The sequence below is a fragment of the Mus musculus genome, chromosome 7, assembly GCF_000001635.26.
Source record: "Mus musculus strain C57BL/6J chromosome 7, GRCm38.p6 C57BL/6J".
Taxonomy (NCBI): Eukaryota; Metazoa; Chordata; class Mammalia; order Rodentia; family Muridae; genus Mus; species Mus musculus.
Window position 1 is genome coordinate 79,655,492 of NC_000073.6, and position 18,220 is coordinate 79,673,711.

Sequence of the window (18,220 nt, forward strand, 5' to 3'; positions counted from 1 at the left end):
TGAGTTCCAGGACAGCCAGAGCTATACAGAGAAACCCTGTCTCAAAAAACCAAAAAAAAAAAAAAAAAAAAAAGAGGAGACCAGCATCGCTGAGGTGAAATCTTCTGGAAAGTGTTTTCTGAGAGCACAAAGAAGCTTTGTTCGAACTACAGCCAAGGTTGTACTTCATGCTGCAGCTGGACTCGATAATGTGTAAGAGTCATCCAGGTGGTACTGGTTTTGAAGGTATGAAGGGTTCATGAAGAGCAGCTGAGGCTTGGCACTGTGAGAGGCCATGGAAGGCCACTGTTGAAAGTGCAGCCTCAGTTGTAGTTGACGGCCCAGGACTGATGGGGTCATGAAAAGGAGTTGAGACTTGGCACCATAAAGAGAGCCTATAAAGCCAGGTGTGGTGGTGCACGCCTTTAATCCCAGCACTCAGGAGGCAGAGGCAGGCGGATTTCTGAGTTCAAGGCCAGCCTGGTCTACAAAGTGAGTTCCAGGACAGCCAGGACTATACAGAGAAACCCTGTCTCGAAAAACCGAGAGAGAGAGAGAGAGAGAGAGAGAGAGAGAGAGAGAGAGAGAGAGCTTATGAGAAGCTATTGGTGAAGCCTGCTTGCATCAGAAAACCCCAGCATATTGAAGGTACCGGTGGTACCATGGGATGATCACCAAGAAAGGCAACAGCAATGAAGTGAATCAACCTGAGCTTAAAGTGCTACAGAGGGCAGAGCTGGAGGAGACCCCTTTGGAGGAGCCCAGACATTGAAACAATTAGCTATAACATCTTGGCCTTGGAGACCCCAAGATGTTCAAAATGCCAGATCGGTGAGCTATCTGCTGAGAAAAGCTGCTAACAGGGAGTGGCTCAGGAGAAAGAAGTTTGTTACAGTCAACAAAGATGAAAAAGGAGTTAGAGATCTGAAGACTGCTTTGACATCAGCCATGGAGATGCAGAGTTTGGAGTTTGCCCACCTGGTTTCCTGTCTTGCTTTGGGGATTACAGTTAAGTGATTGAAAGAATCTCAGAAGAGACCTTGAACTTTGGACTTTTAATACTATTGAGACTGCTATAGACTATGGGAACTTTAGAAGTTAGACTAAACATATTTATCATTATGCTATATTTAGGTATGACCCCAATAGACTCATGTTTGAACAGGCCTATGGTGCCCAGGGAGTGGAATGTGATGGTTTGTATATGCCTGGCCCAGAGAGTGGCACCATTAGGAGGTGTGGCCTGTTAGAATAGGTATGTCACTGTGGGTGTGAGCTATAAGACCCTCACCCTAGCTGCCTGATAGTCTTCCACTAGCCGCCTTCAGATGAAGATGTAGAACTCTCAGCTCCTCCTGCACCATGCCTGCCTGAATGCTGCCATGCTCCCCTGCCTTGATGCTACTGGACTGAACCTCTGAACCTGTAAACCAGCCCCAATTAAATATTGTCCTTATAAGACTTGCCTTGGTCATGGTGTCTGTTCACAATATATTCTTGGATCACCACGGCTAACACCAGTCATGAGTTACTATCCCTACCATAGGTCCAAAGCCATACAGTGTGGTCCAGTAATTTCCACTTTTACTTGAAATTTCCCCTTAGGAACACAGATTTATATTTTAAATAATTTAAAGTACATATAGAGCAGCTGGAGAGATGGGTCAGTGGCTAAGAACACTTGCTATTCTCCAGAGAACCAGAGCTCAATTTCCAGAACAACATCAGACAGCTCATGACTGTAGTCCCAGCTCCAGGGGATCTGAAGCCTCTGGGCTCCATGGGCATCTACACTCATGTGCTCATACCCACCCACATGCAAGCATACGCACCTACTCATGATTAAACATGATAAAATGGATCTTTACAAAACACATACAGAAAGGTGTTGAACCTGCATCCCCAACAAATGGATATTTAACCAGCAAATGATGTATAGTGACTTTTTAAAAAAAAGATTTATTTATTTATATTATGTATATGAGAACATTGTAGCTCTCTTCAGACACACCAGAAGAGGGCATCAGATCCCATTACAGATGGTTGTGAGTCACCAAGTGGTTGCTGGGAACTGAACTCAGGACTTCTGGGAGAGCAGTCAGTGCTCTTAACTGCTGAGCCACCTCTCCAGCCCATATAGCAACTTTTAAAAAGTATCCTTTTTTATGCATACAAGTGTTCTTCATACATATATGTATATGTACCCTATGCATGCCTTGTACTGAGGTCAGAAAATGGCATCAGACTTTCTGGGATTGGAGTTATGGTTGGTTGTGAGCCAACCATGGGTACTGATCTTACCACTGAATCCTCTCTCCAGCCCCACCACCCACCTTTTTGAGTGTTTCACTATGTAGCCCTGAATGGCCTGGAACTCACTGTATAGACCTAGTTAGCTTTGAACTTACAGAGCTCTCTGCCTGTCTCTGCCCCTCTGGAGTGCTGGGTTAAAGGTGTAGAACAACATGCCCAGTTCTTTTCCATTACTACTTACATACTTAATTAAGTAAAAATAGAAACAACAGAGACATAGACATAAGCAGGTAGGAAGAAGGTTTTGCCTGCTTAATTAATTGTTATCTTTGATTAAGGCACAGTTTTGCCATGTAGCTCAAGAACTGTGGACCCTCTGGTCTTGGACTGACTCATAAGCACTGTGATTATAAGAACATGCCAATGTGACTCGTTTTCATATTATCAAAATACAATAAACATTTAGGTTACGGTCCATGGTTCTTTATCCTGATAAGAAAAAATAATCTGTTTCAAATAACCTCGCCTGGCATGCTGATACACACTGCAATCCCAACACTGTGAAGGTTCAGGCAGGATGACCTAAGAGAATTTGAGGCCAATCTTGGCTACAGAGTAAGGCCTTTTATTAAAAATAGAATACTGACAACAGAAATCTAATAATCCTCATTAATTCCAAGATTTATCTAGACAACTTAAGTGTAAGATTTGATTAGATTGTTCTTTTTATTTCAAAATATGGCTGGCAAGCTATCATTCTAGAAATGGTGTCGTCTCCATTATTTTTATATATTGATTTATAATTATATTAGGAACATTAATAATATGTGGCTTACTTACTTTCATAAGGCCACATGTCCTTTTTTTTTTAAGTCATTTAAGTTAAAACTCAATCAGATAATCCCAAATCCTCTTACTGTGGTACCAATAGGAAACACATATGAGGGGCTGAAGAGATGGCTCAGTGGATTAAAGCATTTGCTGCACCTCCAGAAGATCTGGGTTCGATTCCCATCATGCAAGGCTGACTCACAATCAGCTGCAACTCCAGTTCCAGGGGATCCAACACCCTATTCTGATCTCTGAGCACAGGCATGCACATGTGCAAAACGCCCATACACACACACACACACAAAAAAAAATCCACTGGCCAGAGATGAGACCAAGAGGGAGCATACTTGCTAACAACATGCCAGGCTGGGAGTTCCATCCCTAGCAACACCTCCCTGCCCCCATATACAATAAAGTTAAAAAGAAAGCGGGAGGGGGGAGGAGGAAGACACGAATGAGTGTTGGAGATGTTGGTTCAGTGCTTGACTGTCCAGCATTCAGGAAGTCTTGGGTTTGATCCCCAATACCCCATAAACTGCGTTTGGTGCAGGGGCATGTCTACAGTCCCAGAACTAGGAAGGTGGAGGCAGGATGATCAGAGAAGTACAAGGTACAGTTTGAGGCCAATTTGGAATATAAAAGAAAGTCACAAAAACAAACACACAACAAAAACAAGTAAAACAAAACCAAGACTTCAGAAAACACTAATCTACTGAATGGATGAGCTGTAAGAAGGCGGGTGCTGGAAATCGGACGTTCTAGTGTTTTTTTCTGCACCCATTGGACTGGCTTGCGTACTCTCTGGTGTGTTCACTCCTTAGTTTGTAAAACAGCCTCCCCAGGTGCTCTGCAGACGTCTGATTAGGTATCTTTATATTACATTTTCCTACCTAGGACCCGTATTGCTCTTCTGTCACTTCTCTTTCTTCCCGAAAACACTTCCCTGCCTTCCAGACCTTTACAATAGAGTATCCGAGGTCCTTCCACTATGCTCCAGCCTTGCTAAGTAGCCCCTGCTGGCTTGGAACCTGCGATCCTCCTACCTCCGTCCCTCGAGTTTGAGGATTATGAAATGTTCCTTTCGTCTTTTACAGAAAAAAAAAATTAAGCCCTCCGTCATAGGCTAAAAGACTTAAGAGTAGTCTAAAGTGAACTTGACTCAAGCATCCTAAACCCCTCACTGTGCACATCCCAGGCTTCAGGGTTCTAGTAAACACGCCCCGCCTTCCGCAGGCGACACACACACTCACGTACGCGCGCGCGTGTACAGACACACACACACACACACACACACACACACACACACACACACACACTCACTCACACTCACACTCACACACTCACACTCACACACTCACACTCACACTCACACTCACATCTGCGCACAGTAGCCCAAACGAAGGCTTCCGCGCCCACCGCCACGCCCCCGAAGTACCGCCTCTTTAAATTTTAAAACGAAGGCTCAGGCCAATGAGAACTACATTTCTCCCGGAACTCAGCGCCCCGCCCACCGCCACACCCTCCACCAATCAAGCGGAGGTCTTCCACACGCCTTCCAGTTAGGGTTAAAGAGGGAAGTGCTTACGTAACTTACGTTCAGCCTGCAGCCAATAGGAGCCGAGTTTGGGTACCAGCTCCTCCAATAGCTGCAGCTGTCGGAGAGCGCGGGAGCCTTCGGAGCAGGGCCTCAGAGAAGCGGGCAATGGCGCTGGTTCTCTGAAGAGAGTGCTTTACCTCAGGAAGGGCCACGCGCGGCCGGGCAGAGGGAGTCCCGTGGCGGCCGAGATGGCCTGCTGTCACAAAGTGATGCTGCTGGTGGACACAGCGGGCGTCTCTGCTCCTCATAGCCCGGCCCGACGCGCCGCCCTCCGGCTCCTCACTTACCTGAGCTGCCGCTTCGGCCTTGCCAGGGTCCACTGGACCTTCAAGTTCTTCGACTCTCAGGGGGCACGGAGCCGGCCCTCCCGCGTGTCCGACTTCCGCGAGCTGGGGAGCCGCTCCTGGGAGGACTTCGAGGAGGAGCTGGAGGCCAGGCTGGGGGATCGCCCTCCCGGAGCTCACCTGCCGGGCCCGACGCCCAGAGCCACCCACACGCACGGTGCCCTGATGGAGACGCTGCTCGACTACCAGTGGGACCGGCCGGAGATCACGTCGCCCACCAAGCCGATCCTGCGGAGTAGCGGCAGGAGGCTGCTGGACGCCGACGGCGAGGCCAGGGAGGCCCAGGCCGCGCTCGGGGGCTTTGGGAACGCCGTCTTCCTCCTGGCGCCCTGTCCTCACTCGCAGAGGGAGCTGCTTCAGTTCGTGTCCGGGTGCGAGGCACAGGCTCAACGCGTGCCGCTCACCCCCAAGCAGGTGATGGAGAAGGTGTTGCCCAAGAGAGTCCAAGAGGTTATGATCGCCCGAAATATCACCTTGTACTGGGTGGACACCACCGAGCGATCTAAGGTAAGGTGAGAAGCAGTCTGGATCCGGTCCGCAACTCCCCGACAGCTGAACTTGTCAGGCTCCGTAAAGTGCCACAGACCCAGAATGAACCCCGTGTGCCTTCCGAGGGAAACCCTTGCGGGTCGCAAAGGACAGCGTTCCTCCAACAAAATGGGTAGATTCTGGGTACCTATTAAATCCGAGTGTGGAAGAGCCTCTGCGCTTTGGTACCTGGGTGCTTTTGCGTCCTTAGTTTTGCTACACAGCACTTGTATTCCAGCATGGTGGAAGCCTGGTTCAGCCAGGCTACAGGACTTGGCCGCTTGTTTTGTCTAGTGCTGCTGTGTCTTCCTGGACCTCTAATCCTCTCCCTCTGAGGCAGTAGAAACCTCTCTTAACCTTTGTTGTTGGCCCGGCCTGATGACGCCCCAGCCCTCAGGAGGCAGAGAGGCAGGTCTCTCTCTAGTTCTAGCCTCCATCCAGGTCTATGCAGAGAGGCCCCATCTCCAAAACAAAAGCAAACCCCTTTGTTGTTGTGGCCTGTGCTCTTTCTCTATTGTGTTCCAGTTGGACACACCAGACACACCTGTCATCTTCCATTTATTCTAAAAACACCACCTCAATGACTGTCCATGGAAAGCTGAGGCAGGACTGTCACAGTGCAGGGCTAGCCAGGGCTGCTAGATCTTGTTTCAAAAAAAAAAAAAAAAAAAAAAAAGCAAACAACAAAAATCTCACAGTTACAGGTCTTAACTCCGTTTTGTATTTCCCCACAATTTAACATTGTGTTGAGGAAATATTTGCTGATTAAATTAATCACTTTTGGGGGGAGGGGGAGGTTCGAGATAGGGTTTCTCTGTGTAGCCCTGGCTGTCCTGGAACTCACTTTGTAGACAAGGTTGGCCTTGAACTCAGAAATCTACCTGTCTCTGCCTCCAAAGTGCTAGGATTAAAGGCGTGGGCCACCACTGCCTGGCTATTTTCGGGGTGTGTGTGTGTGTGTAAATTAATCACTTTTTACAAACTTAGTCTTAAAACAGCTAATTTGGATTTTTTTGAAGCAGTGATGCTTCTTGCTTGAGTAAGTGCTATGATAAATGTGTGTGTGTGCTTGTTTTGAAACAGACTAGTGTAGTGTAGTGGCCTGGAGCTCTGTGTAATGGATGATAAACTCTTGGTCTCCTGCTTTCATATGTATATAAAGATTTTTTTTCCTGTTACATCATTTAGTAAAGATATATGCACTACTGAGGTACTCCATTGAGTACATCCTACCCTGCTTTAGGTGCTGGAGATATGGTGGTAAATAAAGTGTATTTTCTAGTTTGGAAGATATATTAAACAGATGTGCAAATCAACGATGATTTCAAAACTTGCTCCAAAGAAAAAAGACTGAGTGAGGGAGCAGCTGGTTATTGTACTTAAAGGTGGACTTAGGGAAGAAGGCCTTTCTTACAGACTTGAACAGTGAATGAGGAAGAATGTGAAGGCCGGGAAGACTAATCCAGACTTAGCAAAGGTGTGGGTGTAAAGGGTATGAGCTGGGAGTGAACTTTGTATTACAGTAGAAAGGCGAGGAGCTCTGAACCCAGGAAAGCAATGGGGAGGACAAAGTGAGAAAGAACTGGCCAGTCCTCCAGGCCAGGCTTGAAACAGATCAATGAGAAGATTTAGAAAGTGGTTTAAATAGGTGAAGAGCTACAGGTAATAGAACTACATAGCTCTGCACCAGGAGTTGATTAAGTAGCAAGATTACAGATGAGAAATTAACAATGGTCATACAGAATGTTAAGATTCAGGGGAACAGTTGGGGGATAAATATGATCAAAATATATTGTAAGAACAGCTCCAAGAATTAATTTACAACTTTAACTTTATTTTGCGTGTATGGGTGTTTTGTCTGTGTGTACTTCTATGAGTTACCTGCAAGGCTGGTGCCTATGAGGGCCATAAGAGATTGATTTCTAGGAACTGGAGTTATCTGTTGTTTTGAGCTGCCATGTGGGTGCCAAGAATTAAATCTAGTTCCTCTGAAAGAGCAGACAATACTCTTAACTGCAGAGCCACCCCTCCGGCTCTAATAGAAATATAGTGTTAAAGCTGGTTGAATGATGCCTTTAATCTCAGACTTAGGCAGAGGCCAATGGATCTCTGAGTTCAAGGCCAGCCTGGACTACATATTGAGTTCCAGGACAGTGAGACCCTGACTTGAAACAAACAAACAAACAAACATTAGGCACTTAGTATTAAGTATTAGGGCTGGAGAGATGGATGAGGTTAGGAGCACTGATTGCTCTTCCAGACCTGGACTCAATTCCCAGCACCAAAGTGGTGACTTACAACCTTTGTAATTCCTCTCCCAGGGGATTTGACACCTCCTCTTTTGACCTCCAAGAGCATCAGACAAGCAAGTGGTGCGTAGACATACAGGAAAAACACCTATATACATATAATAAATTTTATACACACACACATAAAGATTTCCAATATAAATTGGGTATAGTGGAGTGCTTGGGAGATTTGTGTGCAACTAACACATGTAAATGAAAAGTCCTTTCTTAAGTTTTGTTTTTCATCAGTAGACAGCCCACACCCTACCCTTCCAAGCTGCTCTTCTGGCTGAATCAGTTTCAATAGATTTGTTTCTTGTGACATTTGAGCCAGTTTGCTGTTCTTCCGCATAGCAGTGAACTACATGGATGATAACAGATTAATCGATTAATTAATTTACTGTTACAGCACCTCAAAACTTCCAAGATGGCTGCTGTGCCTGACTGAAGGAAAACTTTCAGAATAATACATCATGGTTTTCTGTTTTGTTTTGTTTTTAAAGACAGGGCTCAGGTTGTGGTATATAGCTTGGAATTCAGTCCTACTACTTTAGCCTCCCTAGTGCTGTGGCATTTAATTGATCCATCAAGGTTCATGAAAGTGTCATTTTTAAAAACATCAAGATAGTTTCATTCTTGGACTGATGTCTCTATCATTGCCTTGCTGTATTTGTGGCCCAAATCCTTGCACCTCTTTGAACTTGAATATAATGTATAGTTGGGGGCTGACCTGGATAACCTTGAAGACCCTTCCAGTTCCTTGTTTTTTCCAAAGATTTTTTTTTTTTTAATTTTATGTATATGAGTACTCTGTAGTTGTCTTCAGACATACCAGAAGAGGGCATCAGATCCCATTACAGATGGTTGTGAGCCACCATGTGGTTGCTGGGATTTGAACATAGGATCTTTGGAAGAGCGGTCAGGACCCGCTGAGTTCATCAGTCTTAAGGGAACTAGAAGACACTGTCTCAACCATTCTTTGTCACTCAGAGGTGGCACAATAAGTTTGTTGAAAAATGCTGCTTGAATATCAGCATCCTCTGAGTGAAGCAAAGAGGCAATGCTTTAACAGAGCAGGATTTGCCATTGATAGAGAAGTATACTAAGCACCCAGCTGGTAAAGAGGCACAGGAGGTACAACGGGAAAGGCATTTCCATGCTATACATTCCCATAAGGTAAAATGTGACACATGTAAGACAAAGCTTTACAGTTCCTAAAAGGTGGGATGGCTGATGGAGGAGTTGCTGAGTTTGGTTTTAAAGGGCTTTATGGCAGTGCTAGAGTTGCTTCATCCCAGGAGCAGGAAGCATAAAGGCCAGCTTGATGAGATCTGGATGAGCACACTTGAGTCATAGAGGCAGGAGTTAGAAGCAGGACACAGCCTTGGTTATCTGTGTAAGAGTTCGTCAAGGCCAGGTGTGTGCTCTTAATCCCAACACTTGGGAAGCTGAGGCAGGAGGACCTCAAGTTTAGGCCCTTTTGGACTATATAGAGGAGACCCTGACTTGAATTAGCCTAAATAAATTAATATTGATTAATTTAAAAGTTTAGTTGAGCCTAATGGTGTGGGCCTGTAGTCTATCCTGTTTTCGAGGCAGATGGATGTAAAGTTCAGATCCTTCCTGCTTTATATAGTGAGTTCGAGTCTAGCCTGGTAACTTGATGAGGCTTTGTTTAAAATGAAAAGTAGTTGGGCTGGAGAGACGGCTCAGAGGATAAGGATGGTTGCTATTCTTCCCTGAGTTCAGGTTCCAGCACCCATGTAAGGCAGTTAATAACTGTATATAGTACTAGCTGGCCTCTGAGGACACCCACATACACTGCATATAGGTATTACATGTAAATAAAAATGAAGTCTTTTAGAACATGAAAAGTAGTAGAAAGTGGACTAATTTTTAAAAAGCCAAGTCCTATACTCATTTGTGTATCATGTGTGTAGGAGGGCAGAAGACAACAGGGTGTCGTTCCTCAAGTGGAACTCACTAAGAAGGTTAGCCAGCCAGAGCATATTAAGGATACATCTGTCTCTGTTGCTCAGTGCTGGGATTATAAACATGTGTCCCTGTGCTTGGCTTTTTTACGTGGGTTCTAGGGTTTGAATTCAGGTCCTGTGCTTATAAGTAAGCACTTGATTGATAGTCATCTCCCTGGTATTCCATTTTCTTGAAGGCATATTATGTGGTAATTATCTTCTTAAGCTATGTAGTAATGGATACTAGGTGTTATTTGTACTTAGGTCAACAGGTACATTAATTATATAACTTGACCCTTTAATAATTTTTCTCTATTTCCTCTAGTGTATTCATAAATGCCTTTATAACTAATGTGTTTCTTTGTTGTGTTTATTTAGTTGTGGGCTTCCCCAGACCATGTTGGATACTGGACAGTGTGTGAGCTGCTACACCATGGAGGAGGTACCATCTTGCCAGCTGAAACTTGGAGCCTGGGATTTACTAAAGCCAGGGAAACAGTGCTGCCATGTGGTGGCGAGCTGTCACACAAACCTCACCCCTCCCCGTGGATCTCAGCTCTGCCAATAGATGCCACTGTAAACTGTTTGCTGTATAATTCTGAGTATGAAGCCTCATTTCCACGAATTGAAGGAACATTATTTCTCCCTGTTCAAGGTAAGCAAATAAGTATTTTTTAAAAAATATTTATTTAATGTTGTATGAGCATCCTGTTGCTGACACACCAGAAGAGGGCATTAGATTCAATTACAGATGGTTATAAGCCACCATGTGGTTGCTGGGATTTGAACTCAGGACCTCTGGAAGAGCAGACAGTGTGCTCTTAACCACTGAGCCATCTCTCCAGCCCGTTTTTTTTTTTTTTTTTTTTTAAATCTTACTTTTTTTCTTTAAGGCATACTTCCAGTTTCTTTAGCATTTCTTATAGCCTGATTGGTTATAATTGAAAGGATTAAAAGATCTGTAAGCAAAAATCAGACACCAAGCCTGAACTGTGGTGCAACTGCCAGTTCATGTGTTAAAAGGGGGCGGTGGGGGGGGGACACGACGACTGTGATTACAGAGGGTTTTTCAGTCCTACCAAAAGAGGAGTAATATTGGTCAAATACCCAAGGACATGGGTATTAAGATATCATTGCCTTGTAGAAGAAATTGATAAATTAGAGATCATATAGAAAGAGAATGATTTAAGAAGAAAGAAATTAAAACCCCCCAAATGATAGTTGTTACCAGGAAAAGCCAACATCTTCACAAATTTGTTTGCCATGATTGCTACATGGTGAAGCTCATTTCTGAGTAAATCATATATTCACATGGAAATACTGTATAGAGATGTATACTTTAAACTATGTTGTAATTATGAGCCTCTTAAGGATTTTTAGGTTTGATGTTTTCTGTTTTGTTCTGTTTTATAAGGTCTCAAGCTGGCTTTAGATTCACCAGCTTTGAACTTCTGGTCATATTGCCTCCACCTCTCAAGTGGTGGGCTTACAGGTGTATGATTCAAGAGTTGGCCAGTTTAAGAGTAGTTTGGGGCCTAGTCTTAACTCTTCCAGAGGTCCTGAGTTCAATTCCCAGTGACCACATGGTGGCTCACAATCATCTGTAAAGGGATCTGATGCCCTCTTCTGGGATGCAGGTGTACATGCAGACAGAGTACTCATACATTAAAACAAAAACAAAAACCCCTCTAACTCCAGGAGATCCCATGTCCTCTTCTGTTCTTCAAGGGCATTAGGCACTCATGTGGCACATATACATACATACAACATATATTAACACTCATACACATAAAAGGAAAAAAATTTTAAAGAGTGCTTTTATTTGAGTAATTTTCCATTCATCTTTAGAATATATCCTTTTCATAATATATAATATACTGGCTTCTACAGAATTATTTTTCTCATGGGTACCTTGGTATTTAGCTATGAGCCTACATACTACACAGTTACTTACTACTGAACCATCCCTAATCTTGCCAAAGTAGGTATTATTTCAGTTTTGCTTTTGAGTCTTTTCTGAGACAGAATCTCTGTATGTAGCCTAGATTGGCCTGGGCCACTCTCATCTTCCCACCTAGGCACCTGAGTGCTATGATTATGGACATTTACCACCACACCAATCAGAGACTTATTTTTTGTTAGTACTACTTGAGTACATATTTCCAAATCATGATTGAGAAGTTCTTATACTATATCCATGTATATAATGCCTAATGAATCTTCTCTGATAGCTTGCAGACTAAGGGTTGATATGAATTGAGTGGTAGACAGTACCCACTGTCTGAACTGGAAATCTTGTTTCTTTTATTCTTACTCTGACATCTCTTCTAGAAACTTTCATATGCTAGGATTTTAATACTCTTTATTTCTAACAGGCAAAGAAATTGAAGAAACATGGGCAATCTCCCTGGAGCCTTTAGCCATGCATCAGAGACATTTTCAAAAGCCAGTCAGAATTGTCCTAAGAGGCTCAGTGGCACAGTGGTCTCTCCCAGTGAGTAGTGCTTTAGGCACTGACAGTTGGATGCTACAAAGTCCAGAGGAACACAGGTCAACTCAAAGGCTGTTGTTTCAGGAGCTGGTAAGCAGGCTGACTGCTGAAGAATTCCATCTGGTAGGTGTCCTCCACATGTTGGGGATCTCTGATAGCACACTGGTGAGATGAGATATACTTGTTCACAAAATGCTAAGGATCACCTTTCTAATACAATCTCACTAAAACTAGTGGTAGTTTTCAGATAATACTGTTTTCACCGAAGCATATGAAAATGATTATTGGGGTGACGAGATGGCTCAGTGGTTAAGAGCGCTGACTGCTCTTCCGAAGGTCTGGAGTTCAAATCCCAGCAACCACATGGTGGCTCACAACCATCCGTAATGAAATCTGATGCCCTCTTCTGGAGTGTCTGAAGACAGCTACAGTGTACTTACATATAATAAATAAATTAATTAAAAAAATGATTATTAGTAAAGAAACAATTTGTAAAATTGCATATACCATGTATCCAATTAAGTTAAAGACTCTGAATTTACATAGGAGAAAAGTAGTTGGCCAAATAGGATGGTCATATGAGACTGAAATGATGGGTGGTTTCTCACTATTTAATATGTGATAATATACTCTGATTTTAATGTATTTAAGAAAAAGCTGCTGCAGTGTAAAAACAGCATAATAGCACAAGATTAGTTACTCAAACTTGGAGCTGTCTTCTGAAAAGGAACACAGATACACCCAGCTTTGACTTTAAAATGATGGCTTGTTTGTTTGAGATGGGGTTTCAGCCCTAGCTGGCCTGGAACTTTCTTTGTAGACAAAGCTGGCCCTGAATTCATAGGCCCTGCCCTCCTCTGCCCCTGCAGTGCTGGGATAAATGATGGACAGGCACCACCCCCAGTTGTGATGGCTGTTTTTAAACTCTTTACCTTTCTTTGCCTTTGTAATCTCAGAAAGTAGATACTTATTCTGGATCCTGTAGTAAAAGATTCCAGAGGGAGATTCTTGTGTTGTCTGGAAACTGTCTTACACGCTCCAGTGAAAAGAACACCACAATGCATTATTCCTAATATGACACAAACCTTGCTTATACTATGTAGACAAGGTTGGGGACTCAGGTCATCTAAATTAGGTCTTAGCTCTGGTGCCCAGATGTGAGCCGGCTAAATCCCTTCAGTGGTTTTGTTGTTGCCTCACAGTTAAGTACATTTAACTAAGTCAGGTGTATCTGTTAACTTCTTCCTGCACCAACAGGTGATCTTGAATAAGGAGCTTTTTCCTTGTCTCAGTCCATCCTCTGTGAAGTGGTTGTAAGAGTCAACAAATGTGTAATGGCTATATAGCTGTACTTGCTTTAGTTGCCATGTACTGGACTTGGAAAAGGTGGATGTGGGTCTCTATTCTTTTTCCCTCTTGAATAAATCTTATTTTCCTTCTTTTCTTTTTAAAAAACAAATATAGTTGGAAAGATGCAGAGACAAAAAACACCTAGTAAACATCACCAGCAGTGTAAGTTTTTTTTTTACAGGTTGAAACTTAGGGATTATATATATGATTAGTAAATTCTCTTCTGCCTCTGATAGACAGCTATTATTCAGTCTTCTAGTAGGCCACATTCTTTTAGGCATTTTGACAATAATATTCTCAACTAATTAGCATTTCTTTGTAGGTTGCCAGTGTGGATCCTGGTGAAGGCTGGCCCCCCATAACGGGAATTATTTCCCCATTCTCTGCCAATGCCATGATTCTCACAGTGTTCCGAGCCAAAGAAGCTGAATTTCAAAGCCATTTTCTCCAAACAGCTGCGACTGAAGGTTCCCAGGATACAGCTTCCCTTTTCTCAGATGTTGTAGATAGTGTCCTGAATCAGAGTCATAATTTATTTGAAGACCCTGCGTCTTCTGGTAAGTTTTCCCACCAGTAATTAACATAGCACAGGGTGGTTTGCAGTCTCTTCTAGCCTTTTTCATCACGTGTTTAGTGGAATCCCAGGATGTTGTAAGTCAAATAAAACTGAGCTCTATAGAAGCTATCGGCCGTTTAGGTTGCTAGTTTTAGAAATCCTGAAGGTCTCCAGCTAAAGGCGCTGTGGAACACTTTGAAACGTCGTAAGATAAAGCCTGGCTCCTAATGTAGCTCAGACTGTAAATGTAGATGGCTAGGACATAAAAGTAGAAGGGAGAGTTCAAAACAATCCAGGGAAAGAGGCTTAAAGAAAAGGGACATGGGTAATAACGGTACTAGGAAAAGAATCAAAATATTGAAAATATTCCATATTTCTCTCATGTGCAATTTCTCTGTATACATACTTACATACGTATGCACATGTGACATGAAAGCAGAACTGTTTGAAGGTGGAAAGGGAAGCAGCAGAATTGGGACAATTTAAGAAGGGAGGGGTAAATATGAACAAGGCGCAATGATACATACATACAAGTGTCATAGGCCGGGTGTGGTGGCGCACGCCTTTGATCCCAGCACTCAGGAGGCAGAGGCAGGCGGATTTCTGAGTTCGAGGCTAGCCTGGTCTACAAAGTGAGTTCCAGGACAGCCAGGGCTATACAGAGAGTGCTGGGATTAAAGGCGTGCGCCACCTCGCCTGGCCCACATTGTTTATTCTTGTAGTAACTTTTCGAGAAGAGAAAACTAGCATAGATTTAGCCAGGTGGTGGTGGTGAATGTTTAATCTCACCGGTCAGAAGGCAGAGGTAGGTAGATCTGAGTTCCAAAGCAACTTGCAGGATACCCAGGGCTACACAGAAAAACCCTGTCTTGAAAAAAAAAAAGAAAGGAAGGAGGAAAGAAAGAAAAGAAAAAGAGAAATAGCATAATGTTAAATACATGTAGGAGAATATTTCAGAAATAAGATGAAGGGCTGTGTTAGTAATAGGAGCAAAGAGCTTCAAATTATGTTCACATTCCCACCCTCCATCCCTGCCCCAGACAAGGTAGACCTGGAGGAGCTGGAAATGCAGAATGCAGATGCTGTAACAATGAGCATTTGGAGAGAGGGAGTCATTCCGGGGGAAACGCATAAGCTTGGATTCTCCCCTTGGCTCTGATGTCTTCTGCTTTCTGTTCCTTTAGCCCCCTGTGTTCCAGAGTGGGTCCAGCAGGAGCTTAGTCATACCAGCTCCTGGAGTCCAGCTCTTGTCGAAAAGTGGTTTCCTTTCTCCAACGCCAGTGGTGCTACTTCAGACTTGATGGAATCATTTTGGTAACGCTTTATACATGTCTTTGTATATTGGTCTTTGAAGTCAATAGTCAGATGGGAACAGGCTTGTTCTGAAGGACCAAGCCTATCCTATAACTCAGTGTCACCTCTTACACTGCAGATTTACCAGCTCGGTGCAGTATGATGGGATTCTGCATCTTTAGTCTGCATTAACATTACTGTGTTGTTCTACTAAAAGGCACTTTTAAAATGAAGTGGATTTCTTAGAATAAACTACATTAAATGCATTTAGAGGATTTTTTTCAGTCAAATGTAAATAAACACTCACATAGTATATAAACACACATCTCATTTACCATTCTGTTGCTTTGAAGAGATACCATAACCAAGCCAACTTATAAAATAAAGTGTTTACTTGTTTTTAGTTTCCATGACCACCATAGTTTGGGGGTATGGTGGCAGTCAGTCAGGCAAGCATAGTTCAGGAGTGGTAGCTGAGAGCTTACATCTGATCACAACTTGGAGGCAGATCAAGAGAGAGATGAGACCCAGGTCTAGGCTTTTTTTTTTTTTTTTTTTTAAGTGACATATCTTCTCCAACAAAGCCACACCTCCTAATCCTTCCTTAAAAGTCCACCAACTGAGTACCAAGCATCCAAATATAAACACCTATGGGGGCCATTCTCATTGAAACCACCACACTATCTATCCATATAAAATATATGAGAATCAGGAAACATTTAGAACTTAGTATCAATTACAGCAGGAATTAAGCAAACTTGGGTAAAGTTATCAGCTGCCAAGCGTGATGACTTGAGTTTGGTCTCTTGAATCTACATGGTTGAAGAAATGGATAACTTCTGCAAGTTATCCTGACTTTCAGATGTGTGCTTTGGCACACGTGCACACACACACACACACACACACACACACACACACACACACGCAAAGAAAATTTTAAACTGTAATACACGTGTGGTGATTTGACTAAGAATGGCCCCCATAGGTTCATATATTAGAATGCTTTGGTCATTAGGACATGGTGCTACTTGAGAGGACCGAGGAGGTTGGCCTTGTTGGAGGAAGTGTGTCACTGGAGGTGGGCTTTGAGGTTTCAAAAGCCCAAGCCAGTCCCAGTGTCTTTCTCTGCCTGTGGCCTATGGATATGGATCTGGAACACTCAGCTGCCATGTCTGCCTGTGTGCAGTCATGTGCCTTACCATACTGAAAACATCTAAACTGTAAGCAAGCCTGGATTAAATGCTGTCTTTTATAAGAGTTGCCATGCTCATAGTTATCTCTCCACAGCAAGAGAACACTGATTAAGGGAATAGATTAATTTATGCTGAAAGAAATATTTATAAATTCACTGGTTATTTCTCTAAAGAGAAAACGAAGAACCAATTAATAAGAATCAAGTACAGTCAGGGCAAAGAACCGGGAATGGTGTTGCTTTCTGTAATCTCAGCACTTGTGAGATGCAGAGTTAGAGACCCGTCTGGGCTGCCTTGCAGGACTTGTCCAGAAGCAAAGACAAATATCACAACTACCTCCCTCCTCAAGGGAGGAGGTAATCGGGATAAGAACAGGCATGAATTACATAGAAAATTACATAGAAAATAAAAGATGGTGGTCAACAGATAAAGGTGGTTTTTTAAACGTAAGGGCCAGCAAGATGGCTCAGCAGGTGGAGGTTCTTGCCGCACAGACTTTGTATTTGAGGTCACTCCTTGGAACCTGTGGAAAGATGGAAAGATGGAACTGACTTCACAAAGTTGTCATCTGACCACCACACAAATCAGGCACCTATGTCTGCACACTCAAAAGTAAACAAAAAAATAAAGAAAAGTCAAAGTAAGCCTTACCAATGGACAACTGAAAAAGACAAAGGTTTTACCCCAATACACAGCTTTAGAAATGTAGAAGATATAGTAGAAATTCAAATGATTAAAGTTGAGGTATTTTTGCTCTTCCGTATAGTTATCCGTTTGTTCCAAAGTCATTTGCTAGAAGAATTCTCTTCCAGGTGAATTTCTTTCAGTTGACCACCATTGTTCAGATACCGTTCTAGACTGAAGAGCCCAGAAACTCTGTTTATACCATGTTGTCTAAAGCACTGTGCCAAGATACCATATATTGTAGCTTTATAGCTTAGGTCTAAATCAGGTAGGTTAAGTAGTGTCAACTTTATTTTGTTTATTTTCTACTTACTTTGATTCCAGATTTCTTGATGTCCATATGAAGTTTCAAATCTGCCTATTGGGGCTGGGGAAATAAACAGCTTAGTAGATCAGAGCAGGTGCTATGAGAATAAGAAGACCCGAGTTCAATTCCCCAGCACCACATAAAAGCCAGGCTGGCCACACATAACACTGTCTTAAATACAATAAAGTGTAGAGCACTAGATCTATAAATAATATAAATAAAGTGTAGACACCTAGCATCCTCCACTGGTCTCTGCATGCCTGCACATAGGTGTTTACATTTCATCACACACACTCTCAAAATACTAATAGGCAAATAATCTGCTTATTAATTTTTCTCAAAAAATGCCTATTGGAATTTTGGTGGAGTATGTATGTATAGACACATAGCTAAATTTGGAGAAGCACTGGCATGTTTAGTTTTTGATCTATAAACTTGGTACGCCTATCTGTTTAGATCTTTAGTTTTCCATGGTATTTTGTATTTTTCAGTGTACAAATTTACTCTGCATTATTCCTGAAAAGTATCTCTAAATATTGATTGTACAGGTATT

General features: G+C 42.9%; 1 protein-coding gene across 1 annotated transcript in view; it reads left to right on the top strand.

Moving 5' to 3' along the window:
• Positions 1-4,704: 4,704 nt before the first annotated feature.
• Positions 4,705-18,220, top strand: part of Ticrr (TOPBP1-interacting checkpoint and replication regulator) — a 37,953-nt gene continuing 24,437 nt past the window's right edge. The window contains exons 1-5 of the mRNA NM_029835.1: positions 4,705-5,511; positions 10,172-10,448; positions 12,169-12,407; positions 13,957-14,191; positions 15,375-15,504. Coding sequence (NP_084111.1) covers positions 4,849-5,511; positions 10,172-10,448; positions 12,169-12,407; positions 13,957-14,191; positions 15,375-15,504 — 1,544 coding nt within the window. The 5' untranslated portion in view covers positions 4,705-4,848. The remainder of the gene's footprint in view (positions 5,512-10,171; positions 10,449-12,168; positions 12,408-13,956; positions 14,192-15,374; positions 15,505-18,220) is intronic.